The sequence below is a fragment of the Crocodylus porosus genome, unplaced genomic scaffold, assembly GCF_001723895.1.
Source record: "Crocodylus porosus isolate Cpor-Errol unplaced genomic scaffold, CroPor_comp1, whole genome shotgun sequence".
In the NCBI taxonomy this organism is placed as follows: domain Eukaryota; kingdom Metazoa; phylum Chordata; order Crocodylia; family Crocodylidae; genus Crocodylus; species Crocodylus porosus.
Window position 1 is genome coordinate 7,443,072 of NW_017728910.1, and position 27,677 is coordinate 7,470,748.

General features: G+C 41.2%; 1 protein-coding gene across 1 annotated transcript in view; it reads right to left on the reverse strand.

The window, feature by feature from the left end:
* IFT80 (intraflagellar transport 80) overlaps window positions 1-17,590 on the reverse strand; it is a 139,812-nt gene extending 122,222 nt beyond the window's left edge. The window contains exons 1-2 of the mRNA XM_019532664.1: window positions 17,456-17,590; window positions 15,189-15,407 (exon numbers count right to left, since the gene is read on the reverse strand). Coding sequence (XP_019388209.1) covers window positions 15,189-15,407; window positions 17,456-17,492 — 256 coding nt within the window. The 5' untranslated portion in view covers window positions 17,493-17,590. The remainder of the gene's footprint in view (window positions 1-15,188; window positions 15,408-17,455) is intronic.
* Window positions 17,591-27,677: the final 10,087 nt, after the last annotated feature.

Below are 27,677 nucleotides of genomic sequence, written 5' to 3' on the forward strand. Positions count from 1 at the left end.
CTGAGAAGCTAATTCCCAGGACTGTGCAAATATTACTTTTAAAGATTCTGAAGTTGGCTTTTATCCCAGTTACATGCTTGTCTTTTCAAAGAAGGGAAAAAAGCTTTTCTGATGTGAAGCAGAGGCTCCAGGTAATGGGGTCGTCTTATGCTGAAATATATCTAGCTCAGTGAAAGGTGGAATGTGCTACTTAAGACATAGTTTTGCATTGCTGGAGAAAGCCTGATTGCATGCACACCATAGTCATTAAAGCAGAACAGAGGGAGAGATCTTAGTGAACAAAGATAAAAAAGCTATTTAACACCTTTGTTTTTACTTTGGATTCAAGCTTTTTCCTTTGTAACTGCTCAGTGTAAAATCACATGCTAGTAACTTGACTACTAGCTTAATTAAAAGATGAGTTTTTGTGCAAGCATCCCTAGCTGCACAACCTCCTCAGCTGTTTAAGAATCGCAGGCTAGAGAAAGGAAGATTGATTCATATGTATAGACCTTAAAACACCCCAATAATATAATTTTTGTCTGTTAAAATTTAAAAAGTAATAGGATCAATCAGAGTTTGTGTTTAGGATAGCTATTAAGTGGTGTGCTACTATGTAGAATACCAGTGGTTTTAAACCTGTTGTCTGCAGACTGTTTAAGGGGCCCTCAAAAGACAACTATGATCAATCAGAAGTACGTGAAGAGCTGTCCCCTGAGGCGGGCGAATCAGGGCAACTGCCCTGTGCCAACACTCTGCGACACAAGCTCTGTACTCGTACTTGCCACCCACCCCGGCCCATTGCTTTACCCACTCACCCCCCCATCCCCTCTGGGCCTGCACAGGCTGATATGCCTCAGGCCCTGCACACCCCTAGGATCGGCTCTAAGTATGCGAATACCCACACTTACAATTCAAAGGGGCCCACACCTCCATTTGAAATTTCCAAAGGGGCCTGCACCTCCATGCGAAATTTTTTAGTGATCCAGAAATGCAAAAGGGTTGAAAACCACTGGACTATATTAAATACTCTTGAATATTGAAAATGGGTTCAGTGCGTCCGAGTAGTGATAGGGGGAAAAAATAAAAAACAGCATATATTTATGCTGGGTATATATAACTCATTTATATATATAGATATAGATATGCTGCTTATAGCCATTAAAAAAAAAATGACGTTTTACTTTGAACTCAGCGTGCTCCTGCACCAAGCCCAGCACATGCCCAGAAGAGATATAGCATTAGTTGAACCTGGCTCGCCTGACATCTGTATAGATTGGGCATTTTAGTGGGGCTTTTTGGGTGCTTTTTCTAATAACTGATTGAATCAGCTTTAGGTAAGTGTCAAAAAGTCACGCTGAAGAACGCAATCTATACAGACGCAGCAGAGCCAAGTCAAGCAAATGTGCTGCTTCTTCCAGTAAAGCATGCTTTGTTTGTTTGTTTTTAACATCTGTAAGCAGCTTTAGTGTCCAAGGTATCAAGGGGGAGGGAATCTCATACAATGATTAATCCCTCTATCTTCCTTAAATATAAATGCATGTATCTGGGAGAAGGGCAAAGACTTCAGAACAGCAGATGTCAAGTACAAACACACTAGAATCTCAATAGAAGGCTGAGGGCACCGACACCAGGCTGGAGATTTTCTTCTAAGTATAGCAGTAGGAGTTGGACTGCTAAAAACATCAGTGGAACTTATTAAGAGGCTGCTACAAGTTAGAGAGAGCAGTGCGTGGCATCGGTTTTATTTTTTTTGCATATCTGTTCCTAAAGCTACCATTTTGGGGGAGGAAGGGGAGTTATGAGTTTTTATGTTATAAATCTGTTAAGCGTTACACCTCATTGCTTATTTCATGATAAAGGAAACAAGGCATTTCAAACCAGCTGACATCAATAGGTATACCAAATCCACAGAGACTGGGATGTATTTTGTTTCGCAAACCCAAGGGAACTTTCAAGCTGACAGGACTCTCCTTTATTAAACTGTAAGGTCTGGTCAGCAGCAGATGAGACCAACACTTGTCAGGGGGGAAGAGTAGTCTCCCAGGGGCAAGATTCAGTCACAGCCCCAGGTGTACACACAGCAAGGTAGTGGGGAAGAGTCTGGAACTCCAGGGATTAATCTCAGAAGAGTTTGTTAAAATGTAATACAGAAACATTACAAAATTCAAACAGGCATGGAATTAAGTAATTAGGTCCATAAACACAACTTCATGATAAACCAGTAATCAAACCAATAATCAAATTTCAACATTAGTGTACATAGGCAACCCTAAATACAATGGGAGTTGGTTCCAAATATTCAGAGAAAAGATATAGCCCTTAAGGACTATCTATACAAGAAATGTAAATCTGTAAAAGATTTAGATGCATGGTATAGTTTGTCTGCAAAACAGCTCTTCTGTCAAATTAAATTTGTTTTTGCATTCACACTTAACACTGTGGAAATCATGGATTCTCCTATGGGATTATAGGATTTTGACCTCTACTCACAATTTTCTGGATCTCCCGAAATATTACATAAAGTCTTTCAAAATCTCCCAGGATCCACAGCTTCCAGAAGCTGTTTCATAACTGAGATACAGGCACCTAGTATGTATTGCAAGAAATGCTTTTGGAACAACATTTTTATAAGCAAGTACAAGGAGCCTTAATCTGAATCAACATAACCAATGTTGAAAACTAAACTGTTTGCTTCTAACTGTCTCAACAAATTATAAAGTACTACTCCATGATGTGCGAATATGTTGACGGCTAATCACAGTTATGGAAGGAGAGATACAGAATACAATACTATATAATGATTAGAGAGAGCAAAGTTAGGCTGGTAAATGCTTACTTTATATATAGGAACACATGCCTATAGATAAACAAAAATATGTGATAGAAGTTGCATTGTTTTAATATTATTTTATTTTTAGAATTTTAAAAGATAAGATCCAAACTCTTCTTTTTTTACCATAATCATAAAATCATAGAAAAGTTGAACTGGAAGGGACCTCAGAAGGGCATCTAGTTCACCTCCTTACTCAATGGCAAGGTCATCTCTGCCTAAAAATCTGTGGAAGGCTGGAGAAGGGAGAGAAGGAACAGAGCTTCAGGACCAAGCAACATTTTGTAGCGTCCTCTGTCTGGGGGCTGTATTCTGTCCATAGCCTGAAGCACCCCAAATTGGAATGCAACATATGTACATTCCCCACCGTAACCTGGAATGTAACTCGTGGAATTGGTGTTTGCCTCTACTGTCAGCAAAGCTATAAACTGATGCATGTAATCATTCCTCCTTAATTAATTCTTTACTTGCAATAAGTTGCAGTTCTCCTCATCCTTCCATACAGAAGGCAACCCCCCCCCACCAAAAAAATCTGAATTTTAAATGGTTTGACTACAATGGAAGCCCTGCAGCATTTCAGCACCATTATTAAGTGGGACAAATGTCAGTGAAAGGTCATACCTTATAAATTCCATTAAGGAAAAGAAAAAAGATTCACAGCAAACTACTATAATGCTTTAAAAAAAAAAAAAAAATCACATAATCTACTGAAAACCAAAGACTCTAAACAGAAGTTAACTATGACACTATATAAACAATTCATATTTCTTGAGACAAAGGTTGGATTTACTAGAGGAAACTGTAAAGGAAACAAAAGATATACTATCAATCACTAAGACACAAATTGACATATTTTCATAATATAGCCAAAAGATAGATTCTTGTGATTTAGATAGTGAAATCCAAGCAGATGTAATTTAACCTAAGAAAAACAATTTTGTTATAGGCAGAGCAGGTAGCACAGTCTATTAAGGTTGCCTAACCTTTCCAAAATCATTACGACACTGATGTTTATAACTTCACTAAATTTTAAATTGTTCACTGGTGAATATTTTCTTTCCATGCTGTGTATCTGTCTTATGCAGACTTTTTCTTAGAAAACGACCAAAGCATTTCAGCAATTTTTAAGAATGAGGCTAGGTTAGAACTTACTTGGGCAACATAAACCTGCCAAGAGCAATACCATAATTGCCCCTTCTTAACTGCCAGCTCTCCTTCATCCCTCTCTCTTTCTACTGCTTTAGAGACAAGTCTGAAAGGAATAGCCAGTAGTCTACAAGATGACACGTAGAAGAGCTCTACAAGGTAAACTGGGATAAATCTTATTGTTGTGTATATGAAATGAGTAAGTACAATGTGGACAGTTTCAATATGAGCTTCAAGACATGTTATACACAAAGAAGGGAACAGTCACATGTGGCAGGAGCCTCACATCATTGGTGCAGACAGATTTGCTATGGTCATAACGTAAGGTCACAAGTCAAAACCCAAAAAGTGTAGGTTATTCTCTACCATGCCTATCCTGAGATGGTCAAGACAACTTCTTGGGAAACCATGACTCTGAAGAAGCCTTGGGAGTTAGGAAAGATAATCAGCAGCATACAAGCTGTTAGTACAATTCTGTAGCCAAAAGGGATAATGAATAAACTGGATGTACAAACTAGAAAATACCAACAAGGAATAAAAAGATAGCCTCTGTATTTGACTCTGGCAAAACCAGCCAGGACAACAGTGTCTAGCTCCAGTATTGAAAATTTAAGAATTATGTTGATAAAATGCAGAAGGATACAGAAAAGGGGGTGCTGTAATGCAGGTCCCAATGCAGCCAGGTGGAAGTGTTCTGCTCACTTCCTGCAAAGGCAGATCAAGAAGCAGCTGGAGCCTATAGTCTTCCTGCAGCCCTTCCCAGTCTGACCCCAGACTTTCCTCCCAGAAACAGGAAGTGAGCCTGCACCCATTTTCAGAAGAAACATGTGGGGTTGGACTAGGAATGACTGTGCACTTCAGTCACAGCCCTTTGCACTGCCCGGCCAGAGGAGAGAGGCTGGGCTGTACTAGCCCTTTACAGTGCCTATGAGGAGAAGCTAGGCCGAGTAGGAGCAGTCCTTTGCACCGCCTGGTTGGTGGAGCTGAGTGCAGCGACACCCAGGGCAGGTAACACCACCCTCCTTCTTCCAGGGCACAGAGAAGTCTTGTCCAGGACACAAAATTCACTAGTTATACCTCTGCTTCCACCCACTTTAGGTTTATCAGATAACCCTAATGCAGTGTGCAGCAGCACCCTGATGGGGAATCACAGGGGTACGCTGAACCAATACAACAGTGGTTCTCAACTGAGGATGCTGCCAAATTCTAGAAAACTTTGGAGAGGTACCCTAACTCTAAAAAGGCTGAGAACCACTGGAATGAAGATCAGAAAACATGCTTCATCGTTAAATAGCCAAACAATTTGATACGACTTACTTATCAAAGAGAAGGTTAAAGGGGTGATGTGGTTACAATCCAAATACCTACACAAGGACGAAAAATCTGATAACAGAAAGCTCACTAATCTTGCAGACCAAGTAATATCCAATATCTACAGTCTAGAGAATTCAGAACAGAAATAAACACAGATTTTTAACAGTGATACTAATTAACTACTTGAACAACTTTAAAAGAATTACAGTATATTTTCCATTCCTGGAGACTTTAAAATTAAGACAGGATATTTCAATGTTTAACATGCACGAGATTTAACATGCTCAAGACAGATTTTCATTTTACTATGTTCTTCCTTGTCTTAGGAAGAATATTAGTCAAAGTCCCTTTAAAAGGACCTTTTAGGGTTTCTGATTTTTAAAAAGTGGGATAAAAGCCTATGCAATATTAATTTGGATATCTATGGAGGAAGGAACAAAAATTACCCGAATCTCACCAGCCAATAAAGGAAGTGTTTCAGGCATATGCTTTATTCATAATATGACTTGCAATAGATGGAAGTGACTCAATAGCAGCCTAATATTAAGCTTCAGATCTATAACATACTGCTTTTCTCCTTTTGCTTTAAGATGTACAGAAACCAGAAACCATCCTCAAGCTTAAAGTTACTTCGCTGTTCTGGAAGGTTTTCAAGCATGAGATTAGCAGCCTATTTAAGAATATATAACACAAATGGGTCTGTTTTGTCCATTAGCTAACATACAGTAGAATCTCGAATTTTGACCTGATGTTAAAATAATGAACACAACAAACAGGGTGAAAAAGAACAAGAAATGAATACCTGATCTGTGAACAAATTTTCCAAAATTTTCTTTTTCTTAATTTTTTTAAGGAAAAATAGCAAAATCAATGGAAGCAGAAAATATTTTAAAATGAGAGCTGAAAAGATACCCCAAAAGCTACATTTACACCTTCTGCAATTCTTCAAGGAATAGTTTTGGCCCCATAAAAACATAAAATTCAGCTTTCACTGGGCTTGACAAGCTGACAGGAATTCTCATCAATGAAATAAAACTGGTTGTTGAGAATGTACAGAAAATATGCAGAATTGCCAATAATATAAGGCATATTGTATCAACAATAAGTTATCAAGTTTGGAGACTTACAATCAGTATTTCCAGAATGAAACTAATGTACACAAACACTGACAATACAAGGAATATTCGCGCACACAAGAGTCTTCCAAAACCAGCTCCCTTTATTAAACAATACAGCTCATCAGGAGACCAGAAGTTATAGGAATTTATCACAAAGAAAATTACTAAGAAAAGGTAGTTCCACAAATAATAATATTGAAATACAATATACCAATTTCATAACAAAAATGGAATTACAAACTTCTCTGTGACGACAAGTCACAAAATGTTTCCCTCAGAAGTACCTTCATACCTATTTAGTCATCAATACTTTGAGCCCACTTTCCCAGTTCCAATCACTATCAGTCAGGCAGAAAGCTACCAATATGAAAGAAGGGAAAAGGTATTGATCTGTTTACAGGAGAAAAATAAAGTCTTCCAGCTATTGTGAACTAATTTCTGGTTAAAATGGCTGTCACTGTGTTAGTTCGTCCATCTAATATTTATTCTTAGCTAGTAGGCCAAGTACACATGGATGTGATATTAATTTACACACTTAGGTTATCATTTCACTGATCTGTCATTTTTGCTTTCTGTATCCAAGTTTGCCCCTTTCAATCAGATCTGGTAGATTAGCTGATATGCTGTAGTGTTTGTAGGGCCTTTAAAATGTAATGACAAATCAGTCAGTAGAGCTCAGATCTGATTTGTTTTATGCTAACACTAATGAGACAATCACCCAAACTTACGCAAGTGGTAATTCTAGAATACCTATTCTAGGATGAGTGTCTTGTTCCAATTTACCTTAAAAAAATCTAAGGCCTTCACTTTCCTTAATCCCACTTTCTGTTTTTAGTTTTCACTCTTTACATGATAAATAAATGTAGAACTGTGTAGGAGAGAAGAGGTAAACAAATTAAAAACCATGAGATGGGAGCAGAGTAACAGAAGTCTACACACATTGGTTCCTAATACTGTGCACCCATAATGAAATAAAGAGAATGCTAGTGTTCAAGACATGTAGCCATATCCATAATGGTTCTGATAAATGTCTCTGTTTAGGAGACTCCAGAAAAAACAAGATGGCTAGAAAAAAAAATCCCAGTTTCCTCAAATTTACATCCATTTTAAATCTCTTGGTAAGAAAAATACCAGGTAGCCTTTTAGGCTGCTTCCAGACATTTAAAAAAAAAAGCAAACAAAAAACCAAAAATGGTGCAGAGGCAGCATGTTACTTCAACCTGGCTTGCCTGACATCTGTATAGATCAGGTACGTTAGTGGGGCTTTTTCGGTGCTTTTATGTAATAGTAGATTAAATCAGCTTTGACTAAAAGACTCCAAATGCCCCACTGAAGTACCCGATCTATACAGATGCTGCAGAGCCCAGTCAAAGTAATACACTGCTTCTTCTGGTAAAGCATGGTTTGGCTTTGTTTTGTTTTGCTTTTTTTAAACTGTTTGCAAGCAGCCTCCAATCAAAAGATCTACATCTAATATACTACATCATCTTTCCTCTAATCCTAGGATGTTGTACATCTAGATCACACAGTCTATACTACTCCACATACAGCATCTGTTTCTTATCACATCATTTAACTCAATGTCAGGTACATTTTAGCAAACTTCTACCCTGCTCTATTGTTTAGAAAGTACACTGCCATACAGGGATCTTGGCTACTATTGCCAGTTTCTTACATCCTAACAAGAACAGTATAACAGAACGCTCAACCCTAACCATGCTAGCATCTTTAAAAAAAGCACATAAAACACTTGTGGCTAGCACCAACAAGATCTGAAGTCAGTTAAATTCAGTCCATCAAGCAGAAAGAAAACGCCTACTTAAAGAAGGCTAATCAATACTAATGCAACCATTATTCCATCTGCATACAGAAAGGGAAAGAAAATACCCTGTAAAAAACTATCACCACGGCCATAGTTTTTTCATATCTGATCTTGGCCTTTTAAACTACGCTTCTTGGGGCCAAAATACTGTCCTTATTTGTGCCATGTATAGACTTAAATTATGAATATCTGCAACACAAAGATTGAAGTATATTGTAGAAAGGAAGAGCAGGTACTTGTTCTTGTGCTGTCAATCAGTCTAGTATTTGAAAAGTAAGATATTTAATTAAAGCAAATCCATATTTTTGTAAGAAGCTATGGACTAATATAGCCATATTTTATTTACTACAAATGGAAAAACTTCAAGGAACTGGGAAGTCATGACCATGAACCAGGATGGACTGATTTAAAATCACAATTAAAAGAAGAGGCAACAAATTAATATGAATAATAGATTTTAATCTTGCTTTGTATTGTATGCATTTTCCTAATAGATTCAAATTGTATGTTTAAATTTGGTAACCTCTCCTTTAGACACGCAAAACAAACTAAGACTATGAATTGTTTAAGTAATCCGTACAGTTCAATATACATTTATTCATATTTTTTATTTTTATTATAAAATCAGAAAATGGTGATTGGTGCATTTCTTATTTATTACACGATGGGAATGGTTTATTTGTGAACGTGTGTCAGGGTCTGGTTGAATGGAAATTGGAATTCAATTGAAAATGCACAAAACCAGCATTTTACAATTGTTGTTGGTTAAATAAAGCCACTGCAAACATGCAGGAGACATGCATGAGACGTGCTAGAGACATAAGAAAAAGTTCAATTAAACAATTGATCAAATAAAGTATTATCCACGGAGTGATATGAACTAATTATTTCTGATCACCATGTTGTTCAAGCTTTTAGATCTACCAGACCTCCTTTTCTTACACGTAGTATCCCTAGATTGGAAGAGGAAAGCAAATTACCTGTTTTTCACATCTCAATTTTAAATAATTGCTTGAATAAAATGAAATGAAGAAATTCTCTCAGAACCTGCAGAAGTCTTTGATGTAAAGTTGCTATTTCAACAAATTCTGCTTCCAATTTAGCCAACGATTTCCACCAGTTCAAAATATCAACAGTAATCATGTGCTGCTTATTCATTTATTTAAATAATTTTAATAAACAGTAAGTTTAGCTTAAATCAGACAACTTCTATCCATCCTGACCAAGCTACAAAGAATTAGTTTCTCTTCTAGGGCTCTTGTTGGTCTCTTTGCTAAAACGACAGTTTGGGCTGGATTCCTAGCAAATTCTGAGAAGTTCCAAGTCAACATAAGCACCAAAAAAGTGGATGTGAAAGTCATTAACTTATTATTCTCACCCCCCTCCCTCCAATCTCTCTGGCTATACAGAGTGTCTGGATTTTATCCAAACCTTCAGACTGTTCTAAATCCAGTAGATGTTTCAGAAGTTTCCATCTGTCACTATACCTCAGACTGGAAGTAGAGAATCAAAGGGCAAGGATGCAGTGACCCAAAAAGGATCTGCTTCATCATCAGCCACTGATCACAGCACATCAAGTCTAATTTTGTTGAACCTAATGTAGAATGCATGAAACTGTCGCGAAGATGAGGCAAGCAAATTCAGTGTCAGGAAAGTAGCAAAATGGTTCAAGACCTCTAGAAACATAAAAAGGCCCCATATTTCCTCAGCTACCTCATCAGTGTTGGCCTCCACAAGTTTGAACAGCATAAAGGAAAAGGGATCTCTGATTCTTCAGTATAAGGAGTTGAGAGCTAGTGACTCTTGGATCCCATTAGAATCCCCATATATGCCAAGAGACAACTGCCCTTTATCCACATATCAAGAATCTGATAGGCTCTCAACAGGTTTTTTTTCCTCATGACAATAAATATGTTGGCCTTCAAATAACTAGCTGATCAGTAATTGAGGCTAATGCTTTCAGATTACATTGGTTTTGTGACCTGAGCCACATGCAAAAAGGGGATGGGAATTCAAGTGTCCATGATAGAAAATAAAGGACATAACAGATAGGCCAAAACAAAGAATTTCTCCAAGTCTGTGCAAAGAGAATTTTATACTCAGCCTCCAGAGAAGTTTTCATTCCCACCCAAAATAACTTTTTCTGGGTAATAACACACTTAATTAAATCTGACTGCATGCAGCCCACAGGAGAACCCAGCATCCTAGCTGGCTGAAAATATACAAGTATTTGGGAAGGCTTCTTGAGTTACATGGACTCATCCCTCATACACTAGTCAGCAGAGCCAGCCTTCATTCCATAATTATAATCCATTCACTTCTCAAGAAGTACTGAATACCCCAGATGGATGAGTTTTTACCTACAAATCCAATGCAAACTCTTCCTAGTTAGTGAAAAAGTTGTGTGCAATTGGCATAAATCCTCACTGTAACATCCAATGCCTTGTTCAGGGAAGGCTTTTTCCCTTCCTTCAAATGTACATTGTGCCCATCCACCACTGAAGAAAATCACGCCGGACACAACAGATATAGCCAGAAATTGCCCAAGCTCACAGAGAAACTATCCACAGTCCAGTTAAGCAATTCATTTAACCAAAGCCAAAATCCTAAACAAGGGGTCAGCAACCTATGGACTGCAGAGCCATATTATGTGGCATTTTGCCAACATGAGACTTCAGCGGTGGTGGCTACAACACAGTGGGGAGCAATGACTTCAGTTCTGGTTGTTGCAAACTGAGCTGGAAATAGTGAGTGCTTTGAGCTAAGCTCTAATAAAGCAGCTTCCCACACTGCAAAAATGTTGTCGATCCGTATACTAGATCACAATTCTGGACAATTCAGAGCAGAACATGCTTTGGAAATTAATGTTAATGGTCCCAATAGATGTTCTTCTGTTACAAGTTGTCAGTAAGTTGCCACATGGGGCTGAAAGGAAATTCCACCCCCACTTCCACCTGCTCATGCTGCTACTTATCTTGGTGGTTTTTTTAAAGCCTTCCTAAGAGCTGTGTTACATATTAAATTTAGGCAACTTAGAGACCTCTTAACTCGTGGATTGTCCATACACTAAGATGTTTAATCTATTTTTAAGCAACCTTAAGGTATCTTAAAAGTTACACCACTGCAGGGAAGATTTCTCTCTGATTCGTGTTATCCAGCTCAAGTTTCACACATATGTGGCCACTCCCCAGAGAAAAGCCGCCCAAGTTTTAGTCTGCCAGCATCCCAGCATGCCGTGTCCCTTCCCCCCTACCCTGTTCTGTGAGGACAAACTTTCTACTCCCTAAACTCTATTGTGCAGCAGGTAGTACTGGCATCAAGCTAACTCTGCCTCCTGGTGCCAGGGATGTGAACTGGCTAAGCCTCTGACAGAGATACAGACTGGTCTGGGACGGAGGGCTAGGGGTTGTGGAAGACGGAGCAAGGTACGGAGTCAGATCAGGGTTCCTGTGAGCTGGGGCTACCCAATCCCAATTTATTAAAATATGAGATTGTCTTTAATTTACTTACTCTTTCTTCGCAAATTAATTTTTCCCCCTTTTTCTTTTATCCTTCAGTGGCTTCCAAGGCTGACTTCCTTCATTAAGCCACCCAACCTTCAGCCTCCATTCCCCCTGCCTCTCGACCTCCCATTTCACAACCTCTCGCCTTCTAGTCTCATGCTCCCACCCCACCAATCCATTTCCCCAACCCACCCTCACCAGGTAGAAGCCTGTCCTGGTTCACCAGCCCTCTAGTGGCAACTCACAGCTAGAGCTCCTGGTTGGACCCCTGCTTGGCAGCCCTCTAGTGGCAAGTCTCAGCTATCCAGGACAGGGACAGTCAGAAAAGGAGTTAGAAAAGGCTTTTAGCCTGAACATGTGACTGCTCTAAACCTTCAACACTCACACTGGTCAACATTTGAGAAGTTTAAAGTGTAATGAGTAACAAAACCCTTAAAGGCATTGGGTGTTGGCTGCAGCCAAGGCTGGGGATTTTGACTAGGGTGTGCCAGTGCTGCTGCTGGGACTTAAAGCCAGCAGTTCATGGCTAGAGGGTCTTGCTCCTCCCCTCAGTTCAGTCTTCAGGTCAATCACCATATTTGCAGTCAGGAAGGAATTCTGCCCCAGATTGGTATGGACTGTGGGAGTTTTTGCCTTCCTGTAAAGCAGGAGGCACAGAACTCTACCTGGGATCTCTTGAGCGTGTATTCACCACCTTTTACAGAGTCAGGATGTTGGCTGCCATGGTTCCCCTGCTTTACACCTGTGGCAAGTTAGTGCGTTAAGTCTTGTGTTGTGTCAGGATTGACTAGTTTGATTAAGAGTTTAGGTTGTGGATTTGTGTAGATGGTCTGGATAAGGATAGTCCTGCCTCAGGCAGGGGACTGGACTAAATGACCTATGGAGGTGCTTTCTACCCCTACTGCTCTATGATTCCATGACCCATTATCAGTATCAACCTGGAAGCGTTCTACAGAATTTGATATGGTCAATCCTAACATAATATTGTTAGATGCAAGATCCAGCAAAAATAAAAAAAACAAACTATACTTGGTTTGTATTTTTTTCTGGAGGAACTCCCCATATCACCCTTTTTAAGTAAATGCACTTTTAATCACCAGACTCCTACTTTGGAGTCCCATAAAGATCACTTTTTTTCCATCCCTACAAGTCATCACTAAGAAAAGTGGTAATGTAGACTGAACTCAAGTGCCAACATGATCATTCTATCTTCCTATCATTACCACCAAGGTGGACCAGTGCGTATGGATAACAGATAGATTAATCCAAGGGAGAGGGAAATTATGCTTGTTAGTAAAGTGTTTTGGGGACAGGGAGTGAGAAAAGCAGCCAGCTCCAGCGCATGTGGCTTCCTTTCCATGCTGAGCAAGTGTGGTGATTGTTTGCGGGCAGCGGGGACCACCAGCAATAAGAGATGGCCCAATGGGGGTTGCACTCCTTGCTGCAATGTGCAGCACTGGCTGCAGCTGTGCACTGCTGGGCAACAGTGCCAGACACAAGCACCCCTGCCTGCTGCTGAGCCAAGAAGGAGTGTTGGGGTGGGTCCCCACACACCCCCATCCTCCCTCACATCTCACAAGCACCACATACCCACATCCTGCCCCCACAACCCGCAACATATACACAACCCCCCAACATAACCTATACCCAACACATGCAGCCACAACCCCTCACAAACCCCCCATGCCCCAACCATACCCGCTACACAATATACAAGACTTAGTAACTCAAAAATAAATTCTTATGCAATCACCTCTATATATAGTATGCAAACACAAATCATGACAAAAATATTTTTTGTAATAAAATTAAAACATGTTATGGTAAGTGTTTGACTTTTAGCATATGATTTGGTTTTTTTCTGGTTCTACAATGGCAAACCCAACCCCCCCTGCCAAGCAGTATTTCTGGGGGCAATGGGAGGTATTTCCTGCGGCAAAGGTCAGGGGTTTGGGGGTGGAACTTCTGGTCCCAAGATGGTGACAGGGGGGCAGAGGCAGGCCCACAACTGTCAAGGGGTTGGGCTACCCATGCAGCCCTCAAAAGTTCACCAAACCTCGTTAAGCAGCCCTGCACCCAAAATAATTTTCCGACCCTGCATTAGGTCTTAAAAAAATAACTACTATGAAACACTGCAAGACACTTCCTTCACCATGTAGGCTACCAGTAAAGCATAAAATCTGTCCTTGGCTTTATATGAGCTCTTCACTGACCAGATTCAAATTGAGGCTCCAACTTTTTATTTACAAAGTGTTCAGTGGTCTGATTCAGGATAGTCAAAAAAATGAACTAAAACTCCATGGTGAACAACTGGTCAACAACTGTCCACCAAAATATCTGTGCAGAAGACAAAGACTTTTTCCAAATCTGACTGGATATGGGCTTTGGAACTAATATAACCAACCTGGATATATAACAGGCAAAAAAGTCATGAATTTATAGAAAAAGAAGGAATTGAAGTTTTGGCACATTTCTCCTTAGAGAAATTCAAAGAGGAAATTTCACCCCCTAAAATATGTGAACCAAAAAAATAAAACTAAAAATGGCATCAAGAACCTGGTGGGGGAGGAAGAGCTACTGACAGTTGAAGAAAATTCACAATTGCAAATGTCACTCAACTACAGACTGTTATTTAAAAGCAGAATGAAGGAAGCGGTAACAAGTCTGAAGACAATGAAAAAGATCTCTCCCCCATGAAGTAAACCATTACTGATTGTGGATACAAAATCCTTCACTACTGACAGAAGGAAAGGGATTAACAGTTTAAGGTACAATATACAGTTATCTTTGAGGTACAGTGTTTAAGGCACATGGCTACCACCTTGTGTTGAGGCAGTTTAACAGACACTTGTTTCTTAAGCAGTTTGTTGATGCATATGTCTGATATTTTTTTTTTATAATTATTTTACTTGTGGTATACAACATAAAAGTTTCACACCAAAGTTTGCATAAATCAGTAAGTCTCTGGCATAAACAAAACCTCTTAAGGAGTAGTACTAATGGGTTCTGGAGGAACCTCTACCCAGGCTCTCATTTGAAGGGATGGTTGTTGCTATGTAGTGTGTCCTTGATAAAGTAATAGGAGTTTTGGGAAAAGTCTCTTTCTTAAAAGGAAAAAGTGGACTTCAAACAAAAGGTGTGTAAGAACAGAATAAAGAGGAAAATTATTTTGAAAGAGTACAGTCCAATACCACTCCTGCATTCTGCCTTCTTTTTCCATCCCCTAAGCCCCATGCCTCCCTCACCCCACCAAAACAAAGTCAACAAAGCAAGCAAGACAAATAAAGCAAAGGATCAAGCACATGGCACAGAGAAAGAAAAAAAGGAGCTATAGTACAATTATATATTTATTGTCTAAAAATAATTGTAGTTCATCTATAATTACATTGATAGGAAATCATTTCACATTTAATGGAAATAACTTATACATAATGCACTGGGAATTTATAAGATACGTTTTAAAGACAACTTACCATCTGAACTTGTGAGTACAAAGTTCTCTGCATGGGTTTGCTTCTTTCCACCTACACTTCTGGGAAACCAATGAAAATCTATAGGGTAGATATCAGGAAGCTTCGCTACTGGGGTTGTCTCACTAGTTAACAAGTTCCATTTCATAATCTGATGGTCATCGCTGCATGAATACAGTTCATCAGCTGTTGTCCAGCCCACACAACTAACCAATTCTTTATGTGTAACTGAATTAAGGAAGTCTGAATTCTAATAAGCTGTTTGGTTATCGAAAGTAATCTTAGAATATACATCTTGCTTAAACAGTGAAAAATTAAGGATTGCTACAAAAAAAAGTTAACAAAAAACCCTTAATTTTTTAAGGAACTGTCATTTGCATATGTTGAAGGTGTTTTTCTTCACATGTTGCTTTTCACATTAGAAAGAGACGCGTCAAAAATCAACTTAAAACAACAAAAAATAAATAAAATAAAATAAAAGTTTATGCCATTTTTAAAATAAACACAGTATTAAAATACATACCTATTAAACAAATTAAATGTTAGGCTCCACCTACAGAAGAACCTCAGTGTTGAAACATAAAAGCATAATCCAAACAAGTACTTCTTGGTTTATTAATGGTGTCATGGGAACTAATGACATTCCCCTTTAAGAAGACAGTGAAGAATACCCTAATAAGAATACACTAATAAGTATTAGTGAAGCATATACTTTTGGTGGTGGTGTGAAAGACTGAAGGATATTCACCTGGGGTGTTCCCTCGGCCACGGAAATGGGCTCAACCAGAATAGAACCTCCACACTACGGTAGGAGCTTCCAGTTCACCCCAGCTCAGCTTCATCACCTCTGCAGGTGAGGTGGATTGGTGGGGATCCGTGGCTGGGGCAATATCTAGGGGCTGTAGGCAGAACCAGGACACTGGGGAAAGGGAAGATGGAAGACCACAGACAGGATGGAGGCTGGGAAGGCTCAACCCGACACTGACATCCCCGGCAGCAGGGTAAGAGCCTGATTGGGTCTCAGCAGCTTGGAGAACCCCACGCTAAAAGAGTGAAAGAAGAAAGGAAGGAGCACAAGAAGGAAAAGGAGAGAAAAGAGAGTGAGATAAAAGAGGCGGATGCTCCCAAGCCACTTACTTGTTTGTTTTCCAAAGTGCTGATTGATGACTGCAGGCCGACAATTAAGCCAGGCAGGGCCACGATAAAAAGGAAAAAAAAAAAAAGGAGAGAGAGACTGTAAAGAAAAAACAAAACCCCATTCGCCAGTGGCATCACGGGTCAGGCGTCAGGGAAGGAAGGAAGTTACCACCTGGTAGAGAGAGAGAGGGAAGAAGGCAACGCTCTCCCACATCTTTCCTCTTTTTTTTGTTTGTTTATATTGACTTCTTATTGGCCGGGGGCTGCCAATTAAGCTGGGCGCAGCTGCAACCAGCAAGGAGAAGGTGACAAATTAAGCCAAGGGGTTGTCCAGGACTCAGTCCCTAGAGAGGAAATTCCATAAAAAAAGTGGAGAGTGCATCTTAAAAAAAAAAAAAGAAAGAAAGAAAAAAAGAAAAGAACCTTTTTTCTCTGGTTGTTTTGTTGTTCCCTCCATTTTTTTTTTTTATTATTGACACGGAGCTTGGGGAGGGAACCAACGGTGACATGTACTGGAGGCAGGGTAGTCACCACTCCTCCCTTTCGTTAATAACTTCAAAAAATAATAACATCAAAGTCATGGCAGGCAGGAGGACAGAGAGAATAAGAGCCCCAACCAAACTGACCAGGGGTTGCAGTACCCCTGGAGAGGACTGGTGAATGTCAACTGGATGTAAGAGCAAGCGCCCATACCCGGTAACTACCCAACAGTGGTAGTTTATTAGGCTTACTGCAGACAAGTGGATAGTAGCACACTTATTAGCTGCTGGAAGGGGGAAGAGGATCTCTTTCCAAAAGTAAACAGAAACTCTAAAAGGGGAGGAGGGGGATAAAAGAAACCACTTTCCTGAAAAATAATGGTGCTTTTTTCCAAAGTAATAAACAGCCTACATTCTAAATAGAATCACTGAAAACGAGGTATGCCTATCACCCAGCTTGAGATATTCAGGTTCTTGAATAATTGGGCCAGCAGGAAAGAGTAAGTTCTTACATCTGTATAATGTGTACAAATTAATTCATAGTGCCGGTACAAACACTTAAAATGCCTTACTTCAGCATGTATAATACAGAACTAATAAAGTTATGCAAAGTTATTACATGGTTCTAATGTTTTGCTCTGAGACAAAGGATATGTTTTGGTTCCTTTGAGAGTGATGTCTTCAACCTCATTCTTTAAAAGCTTCCTGCTTAAATAGTCCGGATGAAGTAACAAGAAGCAAAAAAAAAAAAAAGTAGGTTTCTTCAACGGATAGGTTACACCTACAAAAACAAATATCATTAAATAACTAACATAAAAATAGAACCAACACCTAAAATAATATTATTTAAAACATTTAACATTCTATATATTCTCCAAACAAGACCAGCAATACAATCACACATACACAGACACAAACTTTAATTAGGTATAAATGCAAAATGTATGTGAAGCTGTTAACTAAATAAGAATGGAAAGGCAATGAAAGATGTCTGGAATCAGTGCCATCTATGTACAAATGTATTTGTCTAATACTCTGTGGGAAAGCTAAAATAACTATAAAAAAAATCATTTCAGCAGGGGTTTTTTTAGTAGTCTTTGTTTGTTGCCAGTAGGCAATTCTCAGATAATTAGTACAACTTATGAAGCAGAGCCTCAGGTGGTTAGGGTTGTCCAACATCTTCTGTAAAAGGCCTAGTTTTCACTGGATTAAAACTTTGCCAAGTTTTAACAGCTTTGGATGAAATTTCCCAGTTTCTGCCTCAGAATTTTTTTCTTTTTAATAAAGTTTTAGCTGGAACAGCTTACAATGCAATTAGGAAAATATATATATTGTCCATGTTAAAAAAACCAAACCAAAACAATTCTGATCACAGACTCTGGAAGTTAAGATCCTTGGAACCTGACATCTGGCAGCAGGAGACCACCCTGATGGCAGGCATGTAAATTCACCTAATCTTGAATCTGATCTTTACTACATACCTTCTAACCTTTGCAACAAATGAGGCAGGGACCCTACAAATAGCTCACTGTTACTCAACTTGATCCATATCCTGCATACCGTCACCCTATGTATGGAAAGAGACAAGGGTTCAATCAGAAAAAATAGCACATAAGATAGGGACAGAAATTACACATAAACCCAGTATACATTATACAGTATTCTGGTGATCAGAAACTGGTTCAAATCCGTAACACAACAGAAGTTCAGTGCACATAAATAGCTTTAAAAATGGCTGAAACCAGATTAAGATAAACCTGGATGGATGTAGTGTCAGACATAAATGATTTAGGTTAAATCAGTTTATTGAACCTCTGTCCCAGATCCCCTCCAGATTCAAGTTAACTCACAGTTGCTCAGCTTCCCAGGATGCTTTGTACCTCCCCTACAAACCCCACCTTGCAGGGTGGGCAGGCTAGCCTTGGCCCAAGCTGTCGGCTCAAGCTGAGCAGTGAGGTAGGTGTGCTCTACCAACCCCCCTGCTTCTGGCCTGAGCCACTGCAGACATGTATGTGGCTGCATTTATGGAATCAAAAGCGAGTAGCTGTTCACTTGCTTATCAATTCAATTGACACAGTTTAGACTAACTTGCAAAGACTGAATTGAGTCATCCTTGGCTTTCTGACTTCCTTACTTAGCCATGATACAGTCTTTAACTACCTCATTATGCATACATCCATTGGTCCAAAATTAAGGTTACATGGACAACATTAATCCAGGCATTTCCTAAATTGAATGTCTGCCTTTGCAATCTTTTTTATATTCTTCTGCACACTGGACCAACTAGAGTGTGTCAAATCAGAAATATACTGTCTTTACATTATTGTATTATAATTATACATAAAGAAAAAAATAGCCATGCCTTGACCAAAAGCAGCACACTGTTCTTCGTATACAATTAAGGAGAATAGTTTTAAAAAACTAACTATTTTGTCATGATAAAGAAAACAGCAAACAGCAGCTTCAGAGAATAATATCACAATGAAACAGGAAGTTTTTATAAAGAACTCTGCAGTGATAATGGACTTAGGAGAAGCCCCTTGATGTACATAACTCCCATTAATGTTAATTAATGGATGTGCTCCCATTGAGGGGAGAATATACCATTATACAACACACATGGCCTCTAACCTTCTGGAATTCCTTCAACATAGAAACAATATGCCACTGAGTTACTATGCAAGGTTTCCTCCAGGTCCTAAAGAAATACAAATGCTGCCATGCATTAATTTTCAACCCCCTTAGCATGCTGTCCCTAGTACTAAGTTCCCCCGACTCCACCTTAAAACAGTAAAAACAATTTGATTTTTAAATATCTAAACTCTCCCAAATTTGGAACATGACTGCCTTCTCCTGTTTCCATCCTAAAAGCATGGAGGGACACTGCTGTGGTATCTAAAATACCTTGAGCTCCATATCAATAAAAGATGTTTAGACAACAATATTATTTTTGTTTACTACCTTGCATGGCTATCACTGTAAACATATTCCAAGCGTGATCTATCCACTAACCAATTACAGAGCAATCATCCAGGTTCTTAATTCCAAAACAGAATACATGTTTATACTGAACGGGGCTGTGGATTGTTTTTCCTCATCTTGCATAAGAAAAAAAAATATGAACTATTATGAAATATTTTTTAAAAGAGACAGAATTGATATACTTGTACTTTATTAAAACTACCCCTCAAATTTAACAGTTTTTCACAATTATTTGGATACACCACAACTGTATCTCCCTACGCTTCAAATATTATTTTTCTGACCTATCCTTCAATTGTTTTTTTTTGTTTTTAATTCTTAATTTTTTTATTTCAAGTTTTATTAGACACTTGATTATTGTAACTTTTTCATCTTCTCCTCTCTGCTCCCCATGCCTTGGTAGCAAAAGATAAAAAGTTAAAAGATAAATTATAGATGTATTTAATTAATATATTGTTTTAAATTCTAAGATAATATCAGCAGTTTTAAGAAGAAAGACATTTAAAATATGTAGTTCTAAACAGAGATGTGGGGCAGTGCTTTATTTTTCCGTGGGAAATTTCACATTTCTAAAAATTCATTGTTTCATAAAATTCATTAGTAACAATAAGTGGATGCAAATACAGTATTAGGCAAGCTTGGTAGTTTCAAAGTTGTAATTAATGCTTTTCAGGTGATTATCCCTAGGAAGCGTGTGAGAGAGTACATAGATGTTTCATTCATTTGTTAACAGGAGGGTAAATACACTCTCATAATAATGCAAACCAAAAATCAAGTTATGAATTCACCTAATTGGCTGTGTGGGTCAAATCAAAATCAAATGAATGCACCACTAAGCTTGTTTCTATTTCTCAAAATCTCTTGCTTCTGGAGAATCAGACAGAAGCACAATTAGTGAAGAAGATGCAGTGTGATGGTAAGTTGCCTGTGCCCATAGACTCATTGGTAAAACCATCCTTTAGTGAAAGAGAATGAGGTTCTAGTAGTTTTGAATCAGATTTGCCTCAGTTGGATTCTGCAATGGGACTAATCAGTAGTGCAGATGATCCTCCAGATAGTGACAGTGAAACTGGAGGTGCCACAGTTACCTCAGAGGAAGAGAGTTAAACTCTACTGAAGTAGATGAGTGGACAAACACGGCATATCATGCACAGTTCTTTGGGTGTGCTAAAATTAGTGTGTCAACATTTTTCAGTGCCTTTGTTTTTTCCTTAAATTTAAACAAACAATGTAAGGGAAGTACATGCTAATGTATATTGTCTTTACACTTTTACAAGTATTCCAATAAAAATAATTTCTTTCCACATAAAGGCTTGAATTTGTTTGACTATAAAATTTAAACTACATTGTGTGCTGTATTTAACTGTTTTCCTAATCAAACATTTCAGTTCAAATACTTGTGGCTATTGGGACATAAAATTAACATGGGGAGTACTTTTTTTAGTTTTGTTTACTAAATATAAGTTTACTAAATATAAATATAATATCAAAAATAAACATGCTAAATCAGATCACACTCTATTTAGGGCACTGAAATTTTTCAATTCAACATTTTCTGGAAAATCCACATCTCTGGTTCTAAATAAGAGTTTAAAATGATGATATGATTGATTGAAAACACTCAAGACTGAAATAGAGTACACTCCATTTAAGTGCATGGCCTCCAGATTGAAAAAAGGCTATGCACTTACCTGGAGTATGCACTTATCTGAACTTAATGTAAACAATACTCATTACATTCACAGTGCTGTCAGCAGCCCTAAGAGTGACTATTAGAAGCCTTGAAAATGATTGGAAGGAGTCAGGTTCAGGATTGCTAATACCACAGACCTGTCAGGGCCACATACTTAACGAGCACTGCTTATGGCTCTGTCAGGTCTGGTCATTTTCAAGGCTCCTAATAATTTCAGGGTTGCTAGCCTTGAAAATGACTGACCTGGAGAGGTTCACAGCTGCTATTAAAAGCTTAGCAAAATGACTGGATTTAGTCAGTTTTAATGCTGCTAGCTCCCACTATTTTGAAGACTTTTAATACCAAAGTAAAACAGCATAGAAAAGTAGATAGCAGGACTGAAAATGGTGTATATCTACATGATCTATGCTTAACCCATGAGACAATAAACAATATGCAAAACTGGCATGGTTAGGCAGCTAAGCAAATTATGTACTTATCCAATATTCATAGAGTACACTGCACCCATACAATCAGTAAAACATGGCCAGTATAGTACAAACTCCTCATTATGCCCTTGGACTTATTCCAAATATACCGACTCTTAATCTGTCTCCACTAAAAATGACAATGGATTTTCTTAATATCCAACCTAAACTTCCCGTGTTGCAACTTGTTACCATTGCTGCTTGTTTTGTCATCTGCCACCACTGAGAATGGCCTAGTGCAGGTGTGGACAATTAACTGGGATGGAGGGCCACTTAAGAAGTACTGCTTACTGACCACTGTAACCCCCAGGTCCTTCTTTGCAGAATTTCTGCTTAACTAGTCAGTCCTCAGCCTGTACCAGTGTGTGGGATTGTTTCATCCTAAATGCAGTCTTTGTGCTTGTCATGAGATGTCTTTTGGTCCAGTCTTCCAGTTTGTCTAGTTCTCTGGGAATCCTTGTCCTACCCTCCAGCATATCTACTACTCCTGTCACCTCCCTCCCTCCCCCACAGCTTGGTGTCATCTGCAAACTTTTGAGGGTGCACTCTAAACCATCCTCCAAGTCGCTGATGAAGATATTGAACAAAACTGGCCCAAGGACCAACTCTTGGGGCACTCCACTTGATACCAGCTACCAACTAGACATCAAGCCATTGGTTACTACTCTTTGAGCTGGATGCCCCAGCCAGTTTTCTATCCACCTTACAGTACATTCATCTAGCCTATACATTCTTAGCTTGCTTGCAGGAATGCTGGTAGAGACAGTATCAAAAGCCTTGCTAAAGTCAAGCACATATATTGCTCTCCCCACATCCACAGAGCCGATCTCATCATACAGGGCAGTCAGACTGGTCAGGCATGATTTGCCCTTGGTGAATCCATGCTGACTGGATTCTAAGCACTCTTCCAAGTGCTTAGAAATGGATTCCTTGAGGATCGGCACCACAATTTTTCCAGGGACTAAGGTCTGTAATTTTTTTCTACCTGGTCTGTAATTCTCTGGACCCTCCTTCTTCCCTTAAAGACATGCACTATATATGACCTCTCCTAACTGCCAAAAGTTTTCAAAGGTGATGGCCAGCGACTTTGCAATCACATCAGCCCAAGTCCCTCAAGCACCCTCAGGTGCATTGCCTCCAGCCCCATGGGCTTGTACATGTGCAACTTTTCTAAATAATCCTTAACTTTCTTTTGCCACTGTTGCTGATCATTTCTGCCCCAAACTCTCCTGCCTGGTGCAGTAGTCTGGGAGCTAACTTTGCCTGTGAAGTCTCAGATGAGAAAAAAAGTAGAGTACTTTAGCCTTTCCCACATCATGTGTCACTAAGTTGCCCCCGTCTCCCATTCAGTAAGGGACCCATGCTTTCCCTGATCTTCCTCTTGTTGCTGACATACTTGTAGAAAACCTTCTCATTACCCTTCTCATCCTTGCTACCTGCAACTCCAACTGTGCTTTGGCCTTCTTGATTTCATTCCTGTATATCTGAGCAATACTTTATACTCCTCCCTAGTTGTTTGTTCAAGTTTCCACTTCTTGTAAGCTTTTTTCGTATTTTAGCTCATTGAAGAGTTCCCTGCTAAACCAAGCTGGTCTTCTGCCATATTTGCTATGGTGACAGTCTTCCTGTACATCGAGATTGTTTGTTCCTGTGCCCTTAGTAAGATTTCTTTAAAATACAACCAAATTTCCCCCCTCAGGCTGTCTTCCCAGGGGATCTGCCCATCAGTACCCTCAGTGAATCCAAGTCTGCTTTTCTGAAGTCCAGGGTCCATACTCCCTCCTTCCTGTCCTCAGGATAATGAACTCAATCATCTTTCATAGTTGCTGCTGCCAAGTTGACATCTGCTTCTACATTCTCCACCAATTTTTCCTTGTTTGTGAGCACCAGATCAAGAGCACGGTTCTTGATTGGCCTCTCCAACATTTGCACCAGGGAGTTGTCCCCAACACTCTCCAAAAACTTCCTGCATTGCCCTCCCAGATGTCAGGATGACTGAAGTCCCCCACCAGAACCAGAGCCTATGACAGAGAAACTTGCTAGTCTGGTAGGGAAACTCTGCTAGCAGTCTGAAGGTGGCCTCATCTACCTCATCCTCCTGGCCTGGCGGTCTATAGCAGTGATTTTCAAACTTTTTTGTACCAGGATAAGGGGTGTGTGGGGTATGTACCCTCCTAGATTTGTGCGCCCACAGCAGGTACAGGATTGCAGCCTAGCCACACAAGCATGGGCAGGAGCTGCTTCTGCAGCCACATGGCAGAGAGCTGAGCAGGGCTGAGAGACTCATTTCTGCTGCTGCTGCCACCAGGACCCCCGTGCCAGCCCTGCCATCAGCAGTATAAGGAGTAATGCACATGGGGGGAGGGGAAGAAGTGATGGGCATGCTGCCCTCTCCTCCTCCTGCTGCCAGCTGCTCACACAGCAGAGCTGTAGCTCTACCCCATGCTGTGGCCTTGCTGTTGGCACCACTCCCCTCAGGCTGCCCATGCTGCCTCCCACCCCACCTCTCCTCTGGGGTAGAGTTCCGGCCTGTGAGGAGCAGCAGTGGTAGCCAAGTCTTGATGGTGGGGTACAGCCACAGTCCAGCGCACAAGCAGCTACTGGCAGGAGGAGAGGGCAGCACAGCCCCTACATTATTCTTCACACTGCTGGTGGCACAGCTGGTGTGGGGGGTCTGGTGGTAGCAACGAGTCTTGCCACCTTGTTTTGCCCTCCAGTGCCAGGTCCTGCCACTAGGCCAAAGGCAGTTCCTACCTGGTCAAGCTGCAGCCCTGTGCCTGCTATGGGCACACAAATATGGAGGGAGGCAAATGACCCCCCACACCAATCCTCCCTAGCATGTTGCCTATGCCCCCCTTCACCTCCTTCAGTGTGTTATCTATCCCCTTCTCCCTCCGTCCCAGACTTACCCACAGGGAACTGCAGGAGCTGCTCTCCATGCTGCTTGGCTGCCACATGCATGTGTGCTTACGCACATATATGTGGCATCCCTCTGCCTGATTGTACCCCCCTTGCTTCCCCCAAGACCAAACAGGCCCTGGCAGGTTGGTTTTCCACCTTTTTCTCCTTTTAAAGGAGAATCCATTTTTAAAGTTTGTTTGTGGTCCTTTCATATTTTCTTATGACACACTTTTGGATCCTGACCCAGGAGTTGAAAAACCCTAGTCTAAAGCACACACCCATGACATCCCCTCTGATCCTAACCAAGAGACTTTCAAAAAGCCTCTCTCCAGTTTTGTACAGCTGGATCGTCCAGCAATCATACAGCTCTTTTACATAAGGTGCAACTTCTCCTCCTATTCGCCGGCAACTGGCCTTCCTGAACAGTTTATACTAGAGGCGTACCAATATATTGGTCCAGTATCAGATCGGTACCAATACAAAGAAAAATGTCTATATTGGATAACGGCCCTATGAGGTGATAATTTGGTTGATAAATGCCCATGCTGTAAGAAAGGAAGAGGCATAGGACGGGGCTGATCAACACCCCCCGCAGTGAGGGAGGGGGCAGGGGCAGGCACTGCCCAGCCTGGGTGGGGGCACTGAACAGAGGCACAGCTTATGGGGTGGGAATGGCTCCCACTGCTGCTTGCACCCCAGGAGGGCAGGGGGGATGTGTGCCCCCAGATCTGCGTTGCACAGGGCGAGCTGCAGCTGCGGGGTGGAGTCAGAGCCAGTGCTGCATGGGGTTTTTCTTGCCAGGGGCTGGGCTTGGAGTGGGCTCCAGCAGCACTGGGAGGAGGCTGCAGCCACCCCAAATTTCACTGCAACTCTGCTCCCAGCCCCACACTGCTGCCTAGCACAACTGTGTCTTTTCCTGGAGCTTGGGTGGAGGTGGAGTGTTCAGTCAGGGCTGCACCAGTTGGCAGCGCAGGGCTGGGAGCAGAGCTGCCGTGAAATTTGGGGTGGGTGCAGCCTCCTCCCAGCACTACCAGAGCCCGCTCCAAACCCAGCGTCAGGCAAGAAAAGCCCTGCGCAGCACCAGCTCTAGTTCCACCCTGTAGCTGCAGCCAGCCCTGTGCCATGCATAGCTGGGGGCACACCCCCCCATCCTCCTGGAGTGCAGTGGTGGGAGCTGCCCCCACCCAGGAGCTGCACCTCCATCTCATGCCCTACCTCCCCCCCACAGCCCCCAGGCCTTGGGTGGGCAGTGCCTGCCCCTGCCCCATTCCATCTGCTCCCCCCAACACCCCTTCCACCACACTGGACTTACCACCAGAAGGCAGCTGTATCAGATACCGGATCGGTATTGGCCAATATGCCTCCTTAAATATGGGCTATCAGTATCAGCCCCCAAAATTCCCCAAAATTGGTGCACCCCTAGTTTATACCCATCCATGACAGTGCTCCAGTCATGTGCACTACCCCAGCAAGTCTGCTATTCCAATAATGTCATAGTCCCATGACTGTGGGAGGACTTCTGATTTGTCCTGCTTGTTTCTCAGGCTCCATGCATTCACGTACAGACATCTGAGATAACTAGTCAATTGCCCTACTTTCTCAGGAAGAATAAGGCCTCCCCCACTGCTGCCTCCTGCTTGTGCTTCCTCCAAGTCACCTGCTTTCCCACTTAGCTCAGAGGTTTGGTCTCCATCCCCCGGCAAACCGAGTTTAAAGCCCTCCTTACTAGTTTAGCTAGCCTGTCTGCAAAGATACTCTTTCCCCTCTTTGGCAGGTGTATCCCATCTCTTCCTAGCAATCCTTCTTGAAACAACATCCCAGGGCTGAAGAAGCCAAAGCTCACTGATGACACCATCTGCACAGCCATGCACTGATCAGTAGGATTGCTCCTGCCTGAGCCCTACTGCTCGACTGGAAGGATTGAGACCACCACCTAAACCCCTGCCCCCTTCACCCTTGCACCGAGCCCTAGACTCACTTTTGTGACTGTTCCTTATTGGTCTAATTGCACCTATTGTGACCAAGAGGTACATAAAATATGGCTCAAGGAATTATTCATCTCAATACCCATTTCTGCATGCTGCCTGATGCCCTGAGTAGATGTGTTTACTATAGTGATCATCTATAGCAGGGGTGGGCAAAATGCAGGCCAGGCCAGATGCAGACTGCAGGGCCCCTAAAAAAATTTAGAAAATTAATATTTATCTGCCCCTGGCACGTGGCCCGTGATGGCTTGTCAAAACTCAGCCTTTTTCCACCCAAAATAATTGCCCACCCCTGATCCGTAGTGTCCGAATGGAGCAAAATGGGGACTAAATTAAGACCCAGCTGATCCAGCCAGGATGCTCTCAGCTCTCTCTGCTTCTTCCTACCCTGCTTCTGCTCAAGTTGCATTTCTCCTATATTATGCCTCCAGCTTCCCTACTTCCTTTCCTTGTCTTGAAAAGTATCCCACTTGCCTGCTGTGTGCTGGAGAACAGTTTGTGAATGTGACTGGAGGACGCAAGGGGGAGATGCAACAAGGGTAACAGGGCACCGAATGAGACTGCCGGGAAGCGAAAGGGAACAATGCGAATGGTGGGCAGGGGTCCTTTCTGCATGGGAAGCCCAAGCTCCAGGCATTAGGAATAGTGCTGAGATGCCAACATGCTGCTGTATTAACTTCTGGCACCAGGACTCCTAGATATACCAATGTCACAGCTGGGAAAACAAGAGTCCTTCCCACTCCCTCTCGGCCTCCACCTTCTTTGCCAGGCTCTACACCTACCCCATCACGGCAGTGCCCTCGCACCTCTGCCTCCCCCATCAAGCACCCCATCCTGCCTTCAGCAGC